We start from the raw sequence: 22,500 nt of genomic DNA on the forward strand, positions 1-22,500 counted from the left end.
TTTTTTTTGACAAGGCTCAAGATGCCTGTTCAAATCTGATTGCTGGCTTGGAGGTGTCTGAAGGTTGTTACCCTCCGAAACGCACATGTGAAACTGATTGACTCTGCTCAATTGCAGGAATGGCTATTTCTCAACCCTTCCCAGTTACCCCATTTGCATTTGTTGGTGCTGTCTTCCCTTGGCCGATCCAGAGGAAGGATGGCGTAGGGGTTAGAGCGCCAGCAGGAGACGTACATTCAATTCCTTTGCCTTTTAAAAAACCCAGCCCTAAGAGATTCACCAGGACATCTGGGGCAGAGCAGGGGAACTGAATGCAGGTCCCCTGAGTCCCAGGCTAACATTCTAACCACTAGGCCATCCTCCCGCCGCATGGGTGGCTAATGTCTATTTTAACCGGTCACCTGCCATTCTAGCCGGCTGCCCTGTTTGCAGACTTCCGGCAAGCGCAGCGTCCTCCGTCCCTTTCGAACGCTCCCCTCTTGCCGACCACCACGTGCAAGTCCCAGCTGGGCTGCTCTGTCACCCGGCGCCTCAGGGCCCCCTTCGCACTAGTGCAAAGCGACTGGAGACCACAGGGCCGTTCCCGCCCGGTTTCATCTCACGCCCGTGTCACGCGCACTTGGGCAGGGCTTCGAGGACCGGGTGCCTAGAGCCAGGCCTCTTCGGCACTGCGGCGTGAGCGTGGGATCTGCTTCTGACGCCATCTTCCTGCCCCCTGGGCTCAAGTTAGGTCCAAGCCAAGAGACAAGCAGGTGGTAAAAATTTGCGAGGCAGGGGCCTGACGCGGTCTGAGTCCCGATAGAGGTGAGGGGCTCAGCAGGGCCCACTGCCCTGGTTCTGTTGCATCTCAGAGCCAGACTATGCTCGCACGCACCATTGGGTCAGGTTCCCGGCGCCTCATGCAGCTGTTTACACCGGGTGCAAAACGCCCCGCTCCGATCGGCATTTTTGCATCGCTTTCCCCTGCTGGTTAATACCCCCTCCTCCCTCTGGTGTATTTCCAAAGTGTGTCAATGCAGGGTTGCGGGGGGGGGGGGGGGAGGGTTAAGAACGTCCCCACCCTGCTCTGATCCGGCAGTGTTTCAAGGCAGGTGCCACTGATGACAAAAGGGGCAGGGATGCATGTACCAGCCACTTAAGCGTAGCTAGCATAGCGGGGCCAGATGACCCAGTGCTCACAACGCTTCCCGCCGCCCTGCACCCGGGCTCCACGTGCTGGCAGCACAGCCGGAGCCGAGTTGGCGTTTGACGCCAGGAAGTCGGCTTTCGTTGCATTAGCCCCAGCTGTGCTAGAGGGGTATCGAGCTTCTGTTCATGCCGCAGCACCTGAATCCTGCTTGCTGGGGTACATCTGGAGTGGCTTCGGAACCGGATTCATCGCAGGCAACAGGATATTATCACAATTTAGAGCAGTGGTTCTTAACCTGGGGTGCACGCCCACCCTGGGGGTGTGAGATGCCCTTTCTGGGGGTGTGAGACAGGCCAGATTTTCTTAGAAGGTAAATCAATGAAAACACTAATTAAGCACAGGCACGTAAGTACAGCTACTTTGCTTCATCAGACCTATGTGTTTATTAACGTTATACATTTTTTAACGATTACTGTAATCTACAAACAAAAAATATATCGAGGTTTAAGGAACTGACCTACCTCAGCGATTTTTGCTAAGGGCTGCGAGAACATATGTTGAGACCCGAAGGGGCACAGGCTGCAGGAACCACTGACTTAGAGAGACCTCCGGCGGTAGCACCAGGCAAGCTCAGTGCCCTGTTGTGCCAGGTGCGGTACAGACCCTAGCCGAGAGCAGGCTGCCCATTGTGCTAGGCGCTGTGCAGACAGCCCCCTACCCTCAAATCTAGGTAGACTATGAGGGGAAACTGAGGCACGGGGCGGGACAGCAACTGCCCCAAGCTCACCCAGCAGGCCAGTGGCAGACCTGGGCCTAGAACCAGGCCTCAGTCTCGTGCTCGTCTCCTTTTCGAGCTAGCCCAGGAGGTAGAGCGGTGAAGGGTTTCGAACTGTCTCCCTGCTGCAGGAATGCCGGGGCGGCTGCTTGGGGGACCGGGGGTGGGGGTTAGTCAGATAGCTCCACCCTTCTCCCAGAGCCCTTTCCCTGCGCGGTTTTTGGGGAAGCGGGGGCCTGCAGATCGGTGACTCCCACCGGCGCCTGGCTGTGAAATGCTCGGGGGGGGGGGGCTGGTTTCGGGGAACAGGGTCCGTTTAATCCCTCCCCCTTCCCGTCCTGGGGCAGGAAACTCCATTGCCCCAAGGAACAGCTGGTGCAAAGGGGCCATACACAGCAGTGGTGCAGGGGGCTTGACCCCCAGGCACAGAGCTGGCTCAGCACCCACCCCTAGCTACAGCCCCCCCCCGGCAGGGTCCCTGGAGAATTATACCCGGGGGAGGCGTGACCGGGGCATTCCTGCCCTCGGCTGTTCCCCCAGCTGCTGTGCGGCCCAGCGGGGGCAGGGTAGGGCTGCTAGGGGATATGCAAGCTTCTGTACTGGGGCTCATAGCCCTGACTGAAGAGCCCCCAAATGATACCCCGGAGCCAGGCCCACCAGGGAATCTAGCTCAGTGGTTCTCAGACGTTTGTACTGGGGACCCCTTTCACCCAGCAAGCCTCTGAGTGCGACCCCCCCTTCTACACTGAAAACACCTTTAAATACATTTAACACCATTGTAAATGCTGGAAGCAAAGTGGGGTTTGGGGTGGAGGGTGACAGGGCCAGGTCTGTTGCTCCGTGGGGTCGGTGGGTCTGCGAGCCCGTCGCTAACCCCACTCTGAGGTTCCCCTTTAGGCAGCCCCCAATGCACTGGCCTTCTGTCGCCTGGCTCTGGCAGAGCAGTGACAAGAGGGGGCCGTGGCAGCGGGAGCTAGGTGGTCTCAGGGGCTTGCACCCGGCACCTCCCATTGCCAGGTGGGTGGGATGGATTCGCCATTGTCCCCTGGCAAACAGGGGCTACAGAGGGCCCCGTATCAACCCAGCGTGGGCCTGTGTCCCTCGCTAAGAGCTGCTCCGCGGCGAGCGGTTTGTGGCCTCTCGCTGGCTGCAGCTTCGCGGAGCTGCCCCATCAGCTCAGGCAGGGTGGGGTGCGTGTGTTTGGATCCAGAAGCCAGGGCTGCCCAGAGGATCCAGGGGACCTGGCGCCACCGAATTGCCGCCGAAGACCCGGAGCGGAAGAAGCTCTGGGGGCCCGGGCCCCGCGAGAGTTTTCCGGGCCCCGCGGAGCGAGTGAAGGACTCCGCTCCAGGGGCCCTGAAAAAGTCTCGTAGGGGCCCCCGCGGGACCCGGGGCCTGGGGCAAATTACCCCACTTGCCCTCCGCTCTGGGCGGCCCTGCCAGAAGCTGCCGGTTCAGTCCCGGCAGCAGGCGAGAGCGGCTTTCCCCGCAGCCGGGCGACCTGGGAGCACAGCTTCCTTGTTGGAGCTTAGACCTGCGAGGCACCAGGAGAGGATGGATACTTGATGGGGGTCTTGCCTGGGTGGGGATCTTTTAGTAATGTGGCATTGCACTTGAGGCAGTATTGTCTAGTGAGTGGAGCAGGAGTCAGAGATCCTGGTTTCTCTCCCCAGCTTCGGGACGGGAGTGAGGTCTAGGGGTTAGAGCAGGGTGGGGGCTAGGAGACAGGACTCTTGGTTTCTCTCCTCAGCTCCGGGAGGGGAATGAGGTCTAGGGGTTAGAGCAGGGAGGCAGGACTCCTGGGTTCTACTGCCAGCTCTTCTGTGATTTGCTGGGTGATCCCATGACAATCACTCAGTTTCCCCACCAGCAGTAGGGGGATACGGATTCTTGGAGGCTTCAGGAACTAACGACTCCAGCTCACTGGGCTGAAAGGGGCCCCGTTGGGTCTATGCAGGGTAGAGAGCAGTGGGGGAGGGGTATAAAGCAGCCAGGGTTCCTGCCCTGAGCTGGAAGGGGAAGATAAGTCCTGTGAGAAGCTTGGCAATTCAAGAGAGCCTCCCCCATTGCACCATGGAGAAACTGAGGCACAGAGACAGGAGGGGACTTGCCCAGGACCAGAGTGAAAATCAGGGGCAGGGGTGGGAATAGAAAGCAGGAGTCCTGCTTCCAACCCCCCCCCCCTCTAACCACTAGACCCCACTCTCCTCCCAGAGACGCTGGGGGACCCTGAGGTCTGGCCTGCCTTGTGCTCTCCCTACACACAGCGAAGTGCTGCACAAACCGTTTAACCCCATAAGTGCTGGGAAGTGGCTGTGGGTGCCCCTATCCCATCAGGAGTTGCATCCCCCTGGTTCCTGGGGACATCCTCCCATCCCCCCAAATCCCTCCCCATGAGCATGCATTTCCCGTACAACCCTCTTCCTAGAAACCCATCTCGCCTGGCAGGTGAGCTGCCTGCTGTGAGGTCAAAGGGAGAACAGCTGTGTGTGTGTGTGTGTGTGTGTGTGAAGGGAATGGAAGAGGGGGGGCACAGCTGCAGGTAGGGAGGCAGGGGATGGGTGGGAGAGGAATATCCACCATCTCAGTGCAGCTAAAAGCTCCCCCCGGCTGCAGCGCAGACCCCACCACTGCCTGGCTCGTGGGTGCTTTGTGTGAGGGCAGAAGGACGAGCTCCGGCTGGGACTGGCTCAGCCTGGGCGCTACCCACCCCAGCCCAGCGGGAAGCAGTACTGAGACCTGCTCAGAATGGCCCCCAGGGGCTGGGATATTGGTCCTCGGGGGTTGTAGGGGCAGGGGAGGATGCCATATGCAGGCTCATCAATGAGCCAGCTGGACCCATAGCAGCACCCAGTGCCTGCACTGATGTGAGAGGCAATCGGGTGTGCGCCACCCTGCTGTGTGTGTGTGTGGGGGGGGATCTAAATGTGGGTGGGGTCTGTATTTGGGGGGACAGGAGGAAGAGGCTGACTGGGAGCCTGCAGGACGGTGGGGTCCCTGGGCTTGCAGCTTCCAGACCTGAGACCCAGCCCCTCCCCGGTGGGATTTTAGTGGGCGGGGAGGTGTTCCTGTGTGATGCAGAGACCACATGCCCACTGAGCCCAAAGGACAATGGGGAGGTGGGAGGATGCTGAAACACTGTGCACCCCTAGGGGATATAACACTCGCTTGGTGCATGGTATTCCCCCCGCCAGCTTCCGGCAGCAGTAGTGAGCTGTTATCCTCCCCTCAGATTGGCCACCAGGGGGCAGCTAATGTGTTTACACTGCTGCTGGAGGGAAAGCTGAGTGGGGCTTGCAGTGGGTGCAGCAACAGCAGTGGGTGGGGCCACGGGCGAGGATGTGGGCATGTTAAACTCATCCCCAGTCCCAGGGGCCTGGTGCTGCTGTCCCTGATTGGGAGCTCACCCCCACGCATCTCCAGCCCATTCAGGGCTGCCACACCTGGGCTGCAGCAGCTGAACAGACTATTCTTATTTATTAGGTGTATTATGGTAGCACCAGGGAACCTGAGTCAGGTGCCAGGTGCTGTACATTTTTATTGCTATTAGGTGTATTATGGTAACCTGGGTGATCATTGTGCAAGGAACCAGGGCAATGGTGAAATGGGACTCAGAGCTCTCCTTGGCGCCCAGCAGGCCTGGGGTGTCCCAAGATTTGTCAGCCTGGGTGGGGGTGTGGCGGGGATGCACCTGGCTTTGCAGACCCCACAGAGCAGCGGTGAGTGAATCCAACCCCCCGAGTACCCCTCTGTTTGGAAAACGCAGCGCCTCTTTCGAAGGCTGCTTCTGCCAGACGGCAGCTCCTTTAAACACCCTCCAGAGCTTCCCTGGAGGTGTCTCACAGCGCCTCAACGTCCCCCTTTTCCTTTGGCTTCTCCTCTCTACCGGGCCCGCGGAGGGGGGCAAGATCCAGAGTCCCCTGTGCCCAGCAGGAGGCGCCCCTTTGCAAACGGGCTCCCAGCCAGCTCTGGGCAGCTCCGTCCAGTTACCTGAACCCAAATGCTTTGTATTAGATATCCCCACCCCCCGGCCCCATCCATGCTGACGGCCCTGATCCCTGGCTCCCGTTTGAGCTAGAGGGAATTCTACCCTATTCTCTTCCGGGGAAGGGGGGCAGATCCCAACAGGGGCACGAGGGCTGGTGCAGGGGCTCAGGGGAGATAGCTTGGGCCATTTCAGCCCCCCATCCCCTGCCCCCCCACCGGCATCCCTGCTGTAACCGACGCCTCGACGTGCCCCTCCATGCCAGTGTGGGAGGAGGGGCTTCTGTGCCACCCCTGCACCTGAGAGAGAGGGTGGTGCTTACATATGCCTGCCCCTCCCACGCTAGCCACCGGCCTAGCTGGTTCAAGGGGGCCAGAGGGCAGCGATGAACCTCGCCCTGGGGGGGTTGGTTGAGCAGGGACTTCATGAGTTTAAACTGAATAGATTTCCCCCCTCCCCAGGCAGAGGGAGGGGAGGGGAGACGGGCTCCGGTTCTGGGGAAGGGCGCGCTGCCTGCTAGGAATAGGGGCGGCCAGAGTTGCTAGTGAATTTTGCGTCTGCGTGGTCCATTATCCCACTGCGTCTCTGCCGCCGGCAGTCGGGGCGCAGGAGGCGGTGCCAGAGCAGAGGAGCTGTGCCATTAGGAGCGAGGCTTGCGGGGAAGGGTGTGGAGTTGCTTGGCCTAGGAAAGGATCGTTCGGGGGCCGGCTATAGAAGTTTCTGGATGACCGGAAAAAGGCTAATGTAGGGCCCATCTTTAAAAAAGGGAAAGAGGAGGATCCGGGGAACTACAGGCCAGTCAGCATCACCTCAGTCCCTGGAAAAATCACGGAGCAGGCAGGGCCGGCTTTAGGCCAATTCAACCAATTCCCCCGGCCCGCGCGCGGAGGGCCCGGCCACCAAGCCTGACAGTGCGCTGTGCGTGGTGTGGTGGCCCCTTCCCAGGGGGCAATAAAGGGGGCCTGGGGCTCCCAGAGAGACTGGAGCCCTAGGCCTTAACCACACCACCAAGCTGCTAGAGCTCTGGGGGGGCTATTTAAAAAGTGGGCTCCTCCCCTTGCTTCTACTGCCCCCCCTTTTAAATAACCCCCTGGAACCCCTGCTTTGCCAGGCTCCCGTGGCTATTTAAGGGGCCGGGCTGTAGAAGCAGGGCCCCCCCCCCCTTTAAGCCCCCCCCTGCCTGCTGCTGCTGCTGTGAGGGGAGGAGGGGAGGAGGGAGGAGTACAGGGTGGTACCCCCCCTGTACCCCACCCCCCTGCGCACCCCCAGCGCCTGCCTGCCTGCCCTGCCCCCCTGCAGCCCACCCCTGCCCCCCCGCTCCTGTCTCCAGACAACCCCTGCCCCCCGCCCCTGCCCCTGCCCCTGCAGCCAGCCCTCCTCCCCTCCCCAGCCACACAGCCCCTGCCCCCACACCCCCCACAGCCACCAGCCCCCACCCCTGCAGCCCCCACCCCCCCCTGCAGCCAGCCCCACAGCCCCCCCCTGCCCCCAGCCAGCCCCAGCAGCCAGACCTCCCCCCCAGTCCCCCTGCCCTGCCCCCCATGCAGCCTGCCCTGCAGGCACTGCCAGGCAGTAGGGGGCAGGGGAAGGGGGCAGGGGGGGGGGGGGGGGGCACACCGGCACATGGGCACACCCTAGGGAGAGGAAAGAGAACAAATTGGGGGAGGGGTGGGGGGGGGAGGAAAAGGGCAGATAAGAAAAAGAAAAGAAAAACACAACTATCCCTAAATCTGGACATCAATGGCTTTCACACCACACACATGATCCACACACAGGGAGCACACACATGGTTCAGGTTCATCTTCTAGTTAAAAGAACTTTTTTTTTAGTTCTTTTTTCATCATCTGTATCCCAGACATGTTTTTTTTTGGTTCTTAAATGCGTTTTCATGAATATTTTTTTTCTGGACAAAAAATTTAAAAAAACCCATTAAAACACAAAAAGTGGCAAAAAGAACTTTTTACAAAAAACACTGTTTTTTTACAAACTTTTTAAGAAAGGCTTTTTTGTTTTTTTTTTTTTTTTTTTTAAATGTTTTTTTTTTTCCCCTAAAATGTTTGGGCCCTGGAGCAGGTCCTCAAGGAATGAATTCTGAAGCACTTAGAGGAGGGGAAAGTGATCAGGGACAGTCAGCATGAATTCACCAAGGGCAAGTCATGCTGGACTAACCTAATTGCCTTCTATGAGGAGATAACTGGCTCTGTGGATGAGGGGAAAGCAGTGGACGTGTTATTCCTTGACTTTAGCAAAGCTTTTGATATGGTCTCCCACAGTATTCTTGCCAGCAAGTTAAAGAAGTATGGGCTGGGTGAATGGACTATAAGGTGGATAGAAAGCTGGCTAGATCGTCTGGCTCAATGGTTGATCAACGGCTCCATGTCTAGCTGACAGCCGGTATCAAGCGGAGTGCCCCAAGGGTCGGTCCTGGGGCCAGTTTTGTTCAATATCTTCATTAATGATCTGGAGGACGGCGTGGACTGCACTCTCAGCAAGTTTGCAGATGACACTAAACTGGGAGGAGTGGTAGATATGCTGGAGGGTAGGGATAGGATACAGAGGGACCTAGACAAATTAGAGGATTGGGTCAAAAGAAACCTGATGAGGTTCAACAAGGACAAGTGCAGAGTCCTGCACTTAGGATGGAAGAATCCCATGCACTGCTACAGACTAGGGACCGAATGGCTGGGCAGCAGTTCTGCAGAAAAGGATCTAGGGGTTACAGTGGCCAAGAAGCTGGATATGAGTCGACAGTGTGTCCTTGTTGCCAAGCAGGCTAACGGCATTTTGGGCAGTATAAGTAGGGCATTGTCAGCAGATCGAGGGATGTGATTCCCCTCTATTCGACATTGGTGAGGCCTCATCTGGAGAACTGTGTCCAGTTTTGGGCCCCACACTACACGAAGGATGTGGAAAAATTGGAAAGAGTCCAGCGGAGGGCAATAAAAATGATTTGGGGCTGGAGCACATGACTTATGAGGAGAGAGTGAGGGAACTCGGATTGTTTAGTCTGCAGAAGAGAAGAATGAGGGGGGATTTGATAGCTGCTTTCAACTACCTGAAAGGGGGTTCCAAAGAGGATGGATCTAGACCGTTCTCAGTGGTGGCAGATGACAGAACAAGGAGTAATGGTCTCAAGTTGCAGTGGGGGAGGTTTAGGTTGGATATTAGGAAAAACTTTTTCACTAGGAGGGTGGTCAAGCACTGGAATGGGTTCCCTAGTGAGGTGGTGGAATCTCCTTCCTTAGAGGTTTTTAAGGCCCGGCTTGACAAAGCCCTGGCTCAGATGATTTAGTTGGGGGTTGGTCCTGCTTTGAGCAGGGGGTTGGACTAGATACCTCCTGAGGTCCCTTCCAACCCTGATATTCTATGATTCTAGGTTACAACTGAGAGGCGGTCTTACCTTGTGCTTAAAGCACGGGGCTGGTATGCAGGAAACCAGGGCTTAGTTCCCAACTCTGCCACAGGCTACCCTGCATTGGGCAGTCTCTGTGTGCCTCAGTTTCCCCATATGAGGGAATAACCCTTCCTTTGTTTGTCTTGTCGAGCTAGTTTGTAAGCTGTTTGGGCCAGGGACTGTCTCTCACTTAGCCTCCGCCATGACGGGAGCCCCAATCTTGGTTGAAACTGCTAGGCAAAGCCATAACAAACTACAGGTACCCTGGTTAGATCCGACGGAGTGTTTTCTCCTGCAGTTCATTCTCCAGGGCTTGATGAGATCTCAAACCTTCTTTTAGGGGAGACTATTTTTCAGCCACTTACTTAGGAAAGAGCTGAAATTCTGAGTGAGAGGATCATAACAATAGCCCCAGAGCAACTTAATAATAATAACGTCTGTCTGTCTGTGTGCCAGGAACATCTTTTAATAGGTATGGAGCCTTCTGGGAAAGAGCTACGTGGGTTCTATTGACCCATGGAGGCAGGTGGTTATATAAAAAAGCTCTTTGGGAAGAGAGGACCAAGGGGGTGGGCTGAGCAGTCTGGAAAGAGGAACTCTCAGATGTAGGCTGTGTTTGTGGAGCATACTGGGACGGGTGCTTGCTCGGACATGATTACAGATCACATGTCAGACAGTGATATTGACACGGCGAGCTGCGACTTGTGTTGTACAGACTCGGATCTGTCCTGTGGGAAAGTGTAATAGACAAAGGTCCTGTTCATGCTTTGCCATGGGGTAAGAACAGAGTTGAGTGAGAGAAGAGACGTCTTTGCTTTGAGCATCTCAGTTTGTCTTAGAGCTGGGGAAAATGTGCTCTAGATTCTCTGTGGAAAAATTTCAAACGAGGTGAAACATTTTTGACTTTTTTGTGTGGAATCTTCTTTTTTTAGAAAGAAGAACAAAGCAAAACATTTTTCTTTTTCCGTCCTTTGCTCCCTTCCTCCTTGAAATAGTGCGGCTGAAGAGGAGAGATTGGAAGTGGGAAGCTAAATTTATTCTTTTGTTTGGTGTCTGAAAACTTTCTTAGTCACAGTGTTTTTCAGGGGGGGGAAATGTTTCATCTGGCTCTAATGTATCTGATGCTGCAAAAGACACACGCAGGGCTGCCCGGGGGAGGGGGGCAATTTGCCCCAGGCCCCACAGGGCCCCCCCACAAGAACATAGTATTCTATAGTATTGCAACTTTTTTTTTATGGAAGGGGCTCCCGAAATTGCCTTGCCCCAGGCCCCCTCAGTCCTCTGGGCAGCCCTGGGCACACGTAGTGCCAGATATGTGGTGACTTCAGTAAGGGAGTCCCGTGTGTACAGCAGGGGTCACATGGGGGCAGGACTGGATCCAGATGATGTTAACCCTTTTTAAATGTAGGAATCATTTGCCCTTCCGTAGAACCAGCCGGCTGAGAGCGACCCCTCTCAGCCGGCTTTGTCTCCGTTTGATGGTTGAGGAAGCGATTGACTTAAATCGTCTCAGGTTGCACACCGAGTTAGTTGCACGCTGCCTCAGTAATAACTTGCACCTTTAAAAAAAGACAAAGAATGAAAAATAGTACTTTTACAAAGGCAAGCTACATATATTTTCCAAATATATTTAAGTTTGCAGTAGTTAAAATTGCATTTCTTGTCATGGTTGGACATGATTTCTTTAGTAACAAATTAAGCCAGTGCACTTGATCTAAATCGTTAAATCCAGATTCAGCTCTTCAAGGCTGCTATAGAAGCACTCTGCACCTTCAAACTAATTCAGGCATCTGGATTTTTAATTTTAAAAAGTGTTCGGTGTTGCAGATAACTGGAATTTCCAGTGCAGTGCTAAAGTTGTGCTTTTAACACCTTCCATAAGTACATATGTAATATAAATTATGATTTAAAAATAAAAACTTTCATTCAATACTATTTTCTGATGTAGACATATATATTGGAATCTAAAGTGGGTCCTTTTTTATATGTCAAGACAATGTAAACCCCCCAAAATTTATTACGTTAAATCCCCTTAAAATTTAATGAAAATATTTACTTCCAGAATGGTTCTTTTTTAACAAAAATATTCCAAATACTTATTTAACCAAAGTTTTTAAATCCGAGAAAGAAAGAAGAAAAGCAACTATTCCCATGTGCAACTAAAAACTAACTGTTCAATACATTTTAAGTAAAAATAAATCTTTGTTCATTTGCATCAGTGAAACTTTTTTCTAGTGCAGACCCAGTTTCAAAATGTTTAAACTGGATTGTTTTAAATAACAAGCGGCCCAGTTCAGCCAGGTTCACATTCTTTTCTGTAATACAACAAATCATTACCATACAGCTGGGGACAGAACCCCGGAGTCCTGACTCCCAGCCCTTCCTGCTCTAACCACTAGGCCTACTCCCCTCCCAAATCCAGGAAAAACAACCTCGGCACCGGCCTCCTTAATCTCTTGCTCTAACCACTAAACTGTGCTCAAGGAAGCAGTGTCATTAAAGCTGTCTGTTAGGTGGGACTCTGCACACAAGACCACGTGTTAATTAAAATTATGCCGTGACTTCATCATACAGTAACGGATCCGAATGCTGTATCAATCCTTACAAGGCTGACTACTGCGTGTTGGCCCATTAGTGCAGACCATGTGGTATGTACGAAGTCTGTTTCCTACCAGCTGAATCTGAAAATATTCTGTGGGGCATATAAGAAAGGTGTAAGCAAAGGGAGAAGAGACGCATCAGAGGGGATCTGAAAACAGATGGGCAGTGGGGTGAGAGACAGGTATAGATTATCAAATAATAATCTTGAGTCACTGGGCTCGGTACAGAGCTAACGGGGGGGAAATCTGGGATTCATTTGTCTCTCTCTCTTTTACATTAAAAAAAATAAATCAATAACATGAAAGTTAAATGACTTTCAGCATATGTGTTCCTGCTTCCCGGGGCTCCGGTAGAATTATGCAGTTTTACAATTTATCAAAGCTGCAAGACTGGGCAATGCTGCCAGGACTCAACCTCTTAGGGAGGGAGTTAATTAAGAAAAGTAATTAAGAAAAAATTTACATAAATGTACATAAACCCTCCTCCCCTTTCCTATTTAGGTGGAATGCAGGTCTGGCATTCTCTGAGACCTCTTGGGGTGTGTGCGTTGTGCGTGCGCATGTGTTATCCAAATATGTCTAGAAAGAGGATCCAAATTTCTTCGATTCCTTCAGATTCATATCCTCGAATCCCTGCGGGGATTAGCTGTTTTTAATTTGGTTGCTGTCTCAGACAAGTCCGAAGACCACGGCACAAGCGGGAGATATTCACTGGCCTGGGCTATGCAGGAGGTCAGGCTTTTTGGGAGAGTAAGGTGGGAAACGGAGGCATATATCCACCTGATTTAGACTTCATCGATTGTTGTCTTTATTTAATACAGTTTGACAGAATTATTGTCACTTCTGGTGTCCAAACGCACATTTTATGCCAGACAATAAACAGCTGAGACAGCACAAGTCGAGAGCCCAAGTTTTACAGCATTTTGGGGCACCAGGGAATTCATGAAGGACACCACCAGTTCTGATCCCTGGTCTGGTCCCTCAGTCCCCTCCCTTCAGTTTCTGGCCTTGTGGTTCATTGATTTGGGCCTTGTTCACGTAAGTCTTTTCATACATTTTCCTCACTGTATCTTTCTCAACCTTCCTCCAATCAGCTTTGAACGCATTAAGTAATCCAGACAGTTCGCACGCGGGAGTTTCTATTTTCACCATTTTTGGTGTCTAGACCGTTTGTGTCATTCTGTTGCATGTCATTCTGCTCCAGGGTTTTCCCAATAAAAAGGGCTCTGGGTCATTACAGGTTGGTGTATTGCTTGCTAAAATCGTTCGGTGCAATATGGTACTTCTGGCCTGTTAGCAATAACCTTGTTTATCCACTTCCATATAAGGAGGGAAAACCACAGGCAAGGCCTTGCTGGCACGAGGGAAGTGTTACCCTGATCAAACCTCACTCACTGTCCATAATTAGAAATGATTAAAATATAACGCACAAAGCTCTCGATCGTACCATTTAGCAATTCTTCGCTTTTCTGAGACACGCACGTTGAATGATCAGACCCAGTGTTTATTGGAATGGTGAGAGAGAGTTATGGAAAACACGATGACCCTTTTTGTCAGCAATTTTTTTTGTCATCTTTAAACATGGACTTTGAGGGGCTTGTGGAAGTTTTTCTCCAACAGGCTCATTCACTTAAAGTCCAACCGTATGTTTGCAAGTCCTTACAAAAAGCTTTCCCCCGTGTCACATTTTGAGGCATGACTTAATTGTAAGAACCAATCGTTCCCCACCAGACTAGTTGATCAAATGGTTCCATCTGGCCTAAAAGCATCCCAGATTTTCTGGAGTTCATCCTTCTGTCGCACCCCTCTGAGAATCGGAAAGCACTTCTCGAACAAAGGATTTAACTTCCTGTATTCTTGAGATTCTGCTGCTAATGTCATAACCACATACTGCGCCCATCACCATGGCCTCCGGTGCCCTAGGTGATACAGGCCAACATTTAAAAAAGCGGGTGCTGATTTTGGCCCTGATGCTGCTGGAATTTTAGACACATGCTTAATGTCAGGCACATGAGAATTTGGTCTGAAATCAACGAGAGGAAAGTCAATAAAGACAAGTGCAAAGTACTTCACTTAGGAGGGGGCTGGGGGAATCAAATGCAGCACCACAAAATGGGGAATAACCGGCTAGGGGGTCGTCCTGCCGAAAAGGAGCTGGGCGATACAGTGGATCACAAACTGAATATGAGCCACCGTGTTGCTGTTGTGAAAAACGCTAATACTGTTCTGGGGTTGTTGTAGGTGAGACGTGGGAGGAAACGGTCCTGCTCTTCTCAGCACTGGTGCAGCCTCAGCTGGAGGACGGGGTCCAGTTCTGGGCACCGCACTGTAGGAAAGATGTGGATAAATTGGAGAGAGTCCAGAGGAGAGCAGCAAAAAGGATCCAAGGTTTAGCAAACCTGACCTGGGAGGAAAGGCAAAGAAAATTGGGCACATTTTGTCTTGAGAAAAGAAGACGGAGGGGGCACCCGATATGTTTTTTTCAAATACGTTATGGGCTGGCGTACAGGGGACGGGGGTCAGCTATTGTCCATGTCCGCTGAAGGCAGGACAAGCTGTAGTGGGTGTAATCTGAAGCGAGGGAGATTGAGGTGAGAGATCAGGACAAACTTTCCAATTCTCTGGGGAGTGAAGCTCTGGAACAGGCGTCCAAGGGAGGTTGTGGGATCCCCGTCACTGGAGGGCTTTAAGGACAGATTGGATCAGGGCTGACGAGGGTGGGGGGGTGGGGAAGCCGGTACAAATTACCGGGGCCAGGCGGTCTGGAAGGGGGCCAGGGCCCGGCTTCGTCGGCCCTGTTTAGCTGATCCGCCCTTGCTGGGGGGCCTGAAAATTTTTTTTCACTGGGGCCCGAACCTGTTCTCGGTGGCCCTGGGTTGGATAAAGCCCTGTCAGGGCTGCAGGGGGGCTGGGCTAGATTATCTCTCAAGAGCCCCTTTCAGTCTGACGCCTCTATGATTCTGTGGTCCCTCCGTGACAGCAGAGGGACAATTTGCAAGCTTACGGGCAGGGCGTATATCTAACCATTGCAGAATTCAGGGGCTTTCAGTGACTCGGTCTCTGAGTTGCCATTGACTGAGTTTTATGCCTTATGAATAAGGCGTGCATTCTAACAGTGAGGGTAATTACGCTTTGGAACAATTTGCCAAGGGTCCTGGTGGATTCTCCAGCACTGGCGGTTTCTTTTTTTTAACCAAGATTAGACAGTTTTCTAAAAGATCTGCTCTAGATCAGACAGGATTAATTCAGTGCCGTTTGCTGGCCGGTGTTATACAGGAGGTCAGACTATGATCATGGTGGTCCATTCTCTCCTTGAAATCTACAAATCTATGATTTTCTGAGATGCTGGGTTCTCCCAGGCACAGACCCCACTGTGTAGCTTTTAACACTCCGCACACACAACTGGGCATGCAGTTTGTTTTCCAGAGCTCTGCTCCCACAGATCTACCTACAGAAAAGGCCGATTTGCAAAACCTCGCAGCAACTCCCACTGTGACACTCGCAACTGGATTTTCAGCAACACTCAGGACCCAACACCCTGAGCTGCTTGGAAAGACTAGCTCAAGGTTTCACAAGTCTGGCATCCAGCAATGGACGCACATCAAACCTTTCTAGAACCTGTTGGCTGCAATTGACTAAGACGGGAATGTTTTTTTAAAAAAAATAATCGTGTCACTTCTTGTTATTTTTAAGTCCATTTCTGTTAGCAACGTTTGCAATTTGATGGCAAGTCTTGCAATATTTGGTGTTTTTAATCCTCGAAGACCCAGCTCCAGGTGTCCCAAGATTAGGCGAGAACTTGCGGGGGTGCTGGAGGGGATATTTGGGGGTGCTGGAGGGGATACCTGCGGCTTCACTGTCGAGGTCGGGGGCAGGGTCACACTCCCCTGTCGTGGTGGCAGGGAGGCTGGTGCAGGTCCCGGACGCAGTGCCAGGGCCGCCCAGAGGATTCAGGGGGCCTGGGGTCTTCGGCGGCGGGGGGTCCTTCCGCTCCGGGACCTGCCACCGAAGTGCCCCGAAGACCCGGGGCGGGGGCCCCCTGCCGCCGAATTACCGCCGAAGTGGGACCTGCGAGAGTTTTCCAGGGCCCCCGTAGCGAGTGAAGGACCCCACTCCAGGGGCCTCGAAAAACTCTCATGGGGGCCCCTGCGGGGCCCGGGGCCTGGGGCAAATTGCCCCACTTGCCCCCCCCTCTGGGCGGCCCTGCGCATTGCCAGCCTGTCAGTCAGCGCCTCCCTGCAGGCCTCTCCCCATCCGCAGGGCAGGGAACCAGAGCCTGGCCTTGTCACCCATCCCAGCTGGAGTCTGAAGCCCCGCAGCGGGACAGGTGGCCCGGCCGAGAGGCGCTTGCTGGCTCCGCTTACCTGGCGGGCTGGGCCAGGGTGGGCAGGATCCAGTGAATGCAGGGAAGGGACCAATCGGGGTGCGGAGATTGCTCTTTCTGCACTGCAAAAATCCTGGATATTTCCTCTTATTTGAAAAATCCGCCAGGACAGAGGGCGGAGGATCAAAAAAGAGAGGTCATGTCGGGGGAAATCCCGGATGTGTGGTAACCCTAATACAGTTCTACTGGTGCAAGTCCTCGTGTGACTGCAGTTATACCACGATAGAATCGCCTTTTATCACTAGAGCTAATTCCCCAACCTGGATGGCGGCAGTGTGGCCTGGGGGATGGAGTACTCCAGAGACCTGGGTTCTAGTCCCGGCTCAGTTCCTAGCTTACTGGGTGACCTGGGGCAAGTCAGTGCCCCTCTGTGCCTCAGTTTCCCCATCTGTAAAATGGGGCTAATAATCCTGCCCTGCTTTGCAAAGAGCTTTGAGATCTGCTGATGAAACATGCTGTAGAAGAGCTAGGGGATATTGTTATACCCTATTTCTATGACCACCCGACAGCTGTTGTACCTCTCTGACTATGCCGGGGTCGTTAAAACGGGTCAACTTTTGTCTTTAGACAAAGCATGCGCGATCTCCTGATTTTTAGGGCCCAAGTGGTGATTTCGAATGCTTGGGCTGGTAACGCTGTGCGTGTTTTAAATCCTTCCTCTACAGTTTGCCTCAGTTGGGGCAGTTTTATCAGAGCAAACCTGCACTACAAAACTGACGTCGACCTCGGTTACGGCGCCGTATGGCCACTGCAGTTATTAAATCTCTTCCGCTCGCCCGCACGACGCTCCCTGTCTTGCACCGATTGAACTGTCAGCGTGGGGCATTGTGGGATGGCTTCTGAAAGGCAGCAACAATCGATGTAGTGTCAGCGTAGACCAGGGGTCCCCAACGCGGTGCCCGTGGGTGCCATGGCACCCGCCGGGGTGTCTAAGTGCTCTCGCGTACTGGCTGGCGGACGAGCATCTGCCGAAATGCCGCCGACAAGCTGCGTCATCCAGCGGCGTCGCTGCCGATTTTCAGCGGTATTTCGGCGGCGACGCCTCTGGATGACGCTGCTTTTTGGCAGCATTTCGGCGGCGCCTATTGACGTTGCCGCTTGTCGGCGGAATTTCGGCAGATGCTCGTCCGCCGCCACGGTCCTCCATGGCTCGCCAGACGAAAGAGGTTGGGGACCTCTGGCGTAGACACTGCGTTGCGGACGTCGACCTAAGGGCTACGCCTCTCGCCGAGGTGGCGTTAAGGCCGCGTAGCGGGCAAGTTAAATCAGTGGGAGCGACATTTCAGTCTAGCCGCTTACAGCGTTCGGTTGACGTCAGCGGCCTCGCGTTACGTCAGCTGAGACTAGCTAGTTACACTGTCTGGTTCTGCCTTTCGTTCGGCACTCGGGCTCTCGCAGCTGCACCCCTGGGCCTGAAATTGCTGAAAGTTTCCTGTTTCTACTGTAACAGTAAAGGGGAAAACCCCATTCTTATGAACATGGGGGCAGATAGACACTGTGACAGACCCAGTGGGGCACAGGAGTCTGGTAGAGGGGAAATATACTGGTCACTGGGTGAGTAGTTTTCTGTTCCCTGAGTGACCAGAGCAGGGGCTGCACTAGAGTAATCAGGAACCTGCTAGAACCAATTAAGGCCGACAGGCTGATTAGATCCCCTGCAGCCAATCAAGGCAGCTAATCAGGGCACCTGGGTTTAAAAAGGAGCTCACTTGTGGGGGACGGGTGAGGAGCTGGGAGCAAGAGGCGCAAGGAGCTGAGAGGGTGTGGCTGTGCTGCTGGAGGACTGAGGAGTACAAGCGTTATCAGACACCAGGAGGAAGGTCCTGTGGTGAGGATAAAGAAGGTGTTTGGAGGAGGCCATGGGGAAGTAGCCCAGGGAGGTGTAGCTGTCATGCAGCTGTACCAGGAGGCACTCTAGACAGCTGCGATCCACAGGCCCCTGGGCTGGAACCCGGAGTAGAGGGCGGGCCTGGGTTCCCCCCAAACCTCCCAACTCCTGATCAGACACAAGAGGAGTTGACCCGGACTGTGGGTTCCACCAGAGGGGAAGATCTCTGAGGTGAGCAAATCCGCCAATAAGTGCAGGACCCACCAGGGTAGAGGAGGAACTTTGTCACAACACCTGAAGATGCAGATAGACAGACACCTGGGGGGGGGTTCAGAAGTGCCCATGAGAGTTAGGTACTTAGATGCTTTTGACAATTGTGCTAGGGGCCTGCCAGCATCTTTAGATGCCTAAATAATATTGACTAAAAGGTGCAGCCAGTTGTCTGCCTATACTTGTGTAGGGTGGGTTGATTTAAATCATCAGGTGGAATGCTGCATTTAAATCCTCGATTGTAATCATCTCATCCATTCGTGCTTCCTTTATTTTCTAAACAAAGGGGACATTCTCGTTGCTTGATAGAACCATTTAAAAACACATTGATTTACAAGGAAATCGAGCCTTTACACTAGATTTGGTATCTTTTTGCTACCTAGGAGCCAATATACCTATATTTATTTATTTGAACAATTATATAGCTTAGTATTTTCAGGTTCTTATTAGTTGTGCAGTTTTAGCATGTTGGAGAATGCTGAATGATATTGCTTATTTGCTAGATAAATAATTTTTTTGCTCATGATTTGTCAAACTGCATTAGGATGGTAACTGGAATGAAATTAAACACACCCAACAGCATATAAAATTTATTTTTATTAAATGAAACAAGACCATAATACAATACATGATGTATTGTGCCATATTTATAAAGCTTGACCTCAAAAGTTAACTGTTTTTTCCCTTGATTCTTTCTTTATATGGAAAAAGCAGCCTTTAACTCGGTAATTTTGATAGTGGCTTATGGATTCAGCATATTTATTTTTCTATTTAAATGTTTGAAGAGATCATAAATTTAGGTCTTAACATATATTTTGCATTTAAGTCAAATTTTGTTTCAAACAAGCTTTTAAAAAAAAAACTTATTATAATTGAAATGAATAAAAATCAGATTATTTTAATTGTTTCCAAAAAAATCATTTTTTAAATCCACCCTGCACTCAAGGTTTGTTCTTATTTGGTCTCTTGATCAAATAATCAAATTTGGCTCGATTTATTGTCTAAGGACAAAGTAGTACAGTACGAAAAGAGGTGTATTCACCTTACACAGAAGGTGTGCTTCAAAGATTTGCATGTCAGCCCATAGTATTTACAGTCTGATTTTTTACAAGTTACAGAACTCTGTACCCATCGCTAAAATCCAACCCACCAGTTTGTAACAGTTCCGTAACTTGGTTTTGTTCTGCACTTCACTTATTTCTGATTTGGATACTGCCTTGCAAAAGAGTTGAGCGTCGAGGTAAATCCTTCCCCGTGCTGGGACACACGGTTCATGTGTCTTGGCTTTGACAGGCATCTTATTTTTAATGCCAAACCTGGCCTCAGCTTTGCAGCATAAGATGGGATACGTTACATGGGTGAACAGAATTGTGGGGAGAGCATAATATGTAACTTCCAAATACTTACATGCTATATTAGTAGGAGCACTGCCAGCAGATTGAGGAAAGTGATTATTCCCCTCTATTCGGCACTGGTGAGGCTACACCTGGAGTATTGTGTCCAGTTTTGGTCCCCCCACTACAGAAGGAATGTGGAAAAATTGGAGAGAGTCCAGTGGAGGGCAATGAAAATTATTAGGGGGCTGGAGCACATGACTTACAAGGAGAGGCTGAGGGAACTGGGCTTGTTTAGTCTGCAGAAGAGAAGAATGAGGGGGGATTTGATAGCAGCCTTCAACTACCTGAAAGGGGGTTCCAAAGAGGATGGAGCTCGGCTGTTCTCAGTGGTGGCAGATGACAGAACAAGGAGCAATGGTCTCAAGTTGCAGTGGGGGAGGTCTAGGTTGGATATTAGGAAACACTATTTCACTAGGAGGGTGGTGAAGCACTGGGATGGGTTCCCTAGGGAGGTGGTGGAATCTCCTTCCTTAGAGGTTTTTAAGGCCCAGCTTGACAAAGCCCTGGCTGGGATGATTTAGTTGGGGATTGGTCCTGCTTTGAGCAGGGGGTTGGACTAGAAACCTCCAGAGGTCTCCTCCAACCCTGATATTCTATGATTCTATGTATAATGTATATTAATACTGTGTGCATAATACCCATTAACATGGTGTATACTATGCCTGATATATGGCTAACAATACCTTTTGATGCTCTAGCCAGTCATCTGGGATTTGGGGTAGGGGTGGGACGGGGGAGTCGTCTGCCCTATTGGAGACGTTGCCAGCTTGATTTTTCTAAGCTGACGAGTTCTGGTCTGAGAGACTGTGACGCAGGCCGGCCGGATGCTGAGCAGAGAGGAGATGGGCGCTGTAGATCCGCACAGAGATTCGGGGCTGAGTGAGCAGTCAGGCCAGAGAGAGTGGCCTCAGTTGGAAGGAGCTCCCTTTAAACATCTGCATTGTCTCCTTTGCGGTCCCTGTGCCAGCATGCCCAGCCCGTCTTGCTGACCATCTTTCGCCGATTGTTTCCTCGTGCTGTCGTCTGCATCTCCCCAGCTGTCGTCTCCTGTCCTATACTTCAATTGGAAGCTCGCTGGAGCAGGGACCATCCTAGTTGTTTGCTGTTTGTACAGCGCCTGGCACAATGGGGGCCGGGTTCGTGATTGGGGTCCCATAAGATATTTTTATTGCTATTAGGTGAATTACGATAGCATTCAAGGATGGACCAGGATTCCCATGGTTCAAGCACTACTGTAATACACCTAATAGCAATAAAAATGTACAGCTCCTAGAACCATAGGGCCCTGCTCCATCCATGGGGCACCTCGGCAGTACCGCACTCCATCTGATTATTTTAATGGAAGCCGGGTACATAATTCCCCTAGTCTGCTTGATTCAGCCAAGGTCACACAGCGAGCTGGGAGGAGAACCCAGCAGTCCTGGCTCCCTGTTCCTGGCTTCAACCACTGGATATTACAGCTGGTTCCAGCCTCCCTGCTCGGTCTTGATTCCCCCTTTTAACCGGGTGAACAGGAGCCACGGGCCGTGACCTCACGATATTGCCTCCTGGTGGTCAGGATTTATTCAGGCCCTCTTGCCGCGGCCGCGTAATCTCGTGTCCCCCCACTACCCCCATCACTCACGCTGTTTTTTTTTTTCTCTCTCTCACAGTAAGAAATCGGAGCCGATCTTCTCCCGTGCCCCTGCTGGGTACCCCAAAGAAGGCCCCTATCGCCCTATTTATATTATCCCGGACCAGACGGAGCCCTGCATCTTTGCCACCGAGGTAATGAAGATACGCGGTGCGCTTGCGACCTCCCCCCACCCCCTCTCCCGCTCGTTCCTCGCCACCCCTGCCAATCCCTAACCCCGCCAGCCCTGGCGTGCGTGCTTCCTGCCGCTCCAGCCCCACCCCAAGCCGCATGCCCGCTCCTCCGGGGAGGTGGGGGTAATGTGCATGACCCCAAGGTGCATGAAGCTAAGACCAGTGTGTGTGTGTGCGGGGGCGGGGGGGCAGGGGGGTGATTGCAATGGGTAGGAACTGCCAGCAGTGTCTACCCATGGGGGAGGCAGGGGGCTGTGGTGGCAGCTTTAGAGCGGCTGCATTGCATGCTGGCAGCAGCGCCCCCTGCGGGCGGCCGCGTATAAGCTCATCGCTTTCCTTTCCAGGTGTTTTTCGGGCAGGACGCAAAGCCGGCTGCTTTTGCTGAATCCCGTGGGTCGGGTTGGGATGGCTTGGAGCAGCTGCAGCAGCAGAGCTGTGGTACCTGGGGTGTTATACCCCCTTACTGCCCCCGGGGGGCACTGTGGGGCGTGAGCACTCACCTGGAACAGGTGCAGTACTGGAGTTAGGGTAGCTGGGGTGGTGTATCCACTAAGGCCCCAAGGGGGTGCTGTGGGGAATGAGCACTGGCCTGGAGCAGGTGCAGTATAGGAACTATGGCATCTGGGGCCTTATACTCTGGTAATACTCAAGGGGGCGCTGTGGGGAGCAGGCACAGTAGTGGAGCTATTGTAGCTGAGGGCGTTATATCCTCATATTGCCCTGTGGGGAGTGAGCGCTCACCAGCACCAATCTAGCCCTTAAAACACCCCCATGTGTGCACGCGCGGGAGGGGAGAGATGGAACCACGCCGACTGATGCCAGAGTGACAATGGGGGACGCCACGCCAAGCAAATGGGGGGCAGGGCGGGGAGGGGGTGGCGACGCAGGCTCTGTGGTGCAGAGTGTTCCCCGATGGCAGGGTGGCCCCTGGT

The 22,500-nt window shown here is 52.6% G+C and overlaps 1 protein-coding gene across 3 annotated transcripts in view; it reads left to right on the top strand.

Moving 5' to 3' along the window:
* Positions 1-22,500, top strand: part of DLL3 (delta like canonical Notch ligand 3) — a 282,646-nt gene that overhangs the window by 115,606 nt on the left and 144,540 nt on the right. For all 3 annotated transcript variants that reach the window (XR_005590652.1, XM_039510864.1, XM_039510863.1), the window contains exon 8: positions 21,415-21,529. Coding sequence is in view for 2 of the 3 variants with exons in the window: in XM_039510864.1 (XP_039366798.1) it covers positions 21,415-21,529 (115 nt within the window). In the remaining variant the exon portion in view is untranslated. The remainder of the gene's footprint in view (positions 1-21,414; positions 21,530-22,500) is intronic.

This window comes from Mauremys reevesii, linkage group 22, assembly GCF_016161935.1.
Source record: "Mauremys reevesii isolate NIE-2019 linkage group 22, ASM1616193v1, whole genome shotgun sequence".
Lineage (NCBI taxonomy): Eukaryota > Metazoa > Chordata > Testudines > Geoemydidae > Mauremys > Mauremys reevesii.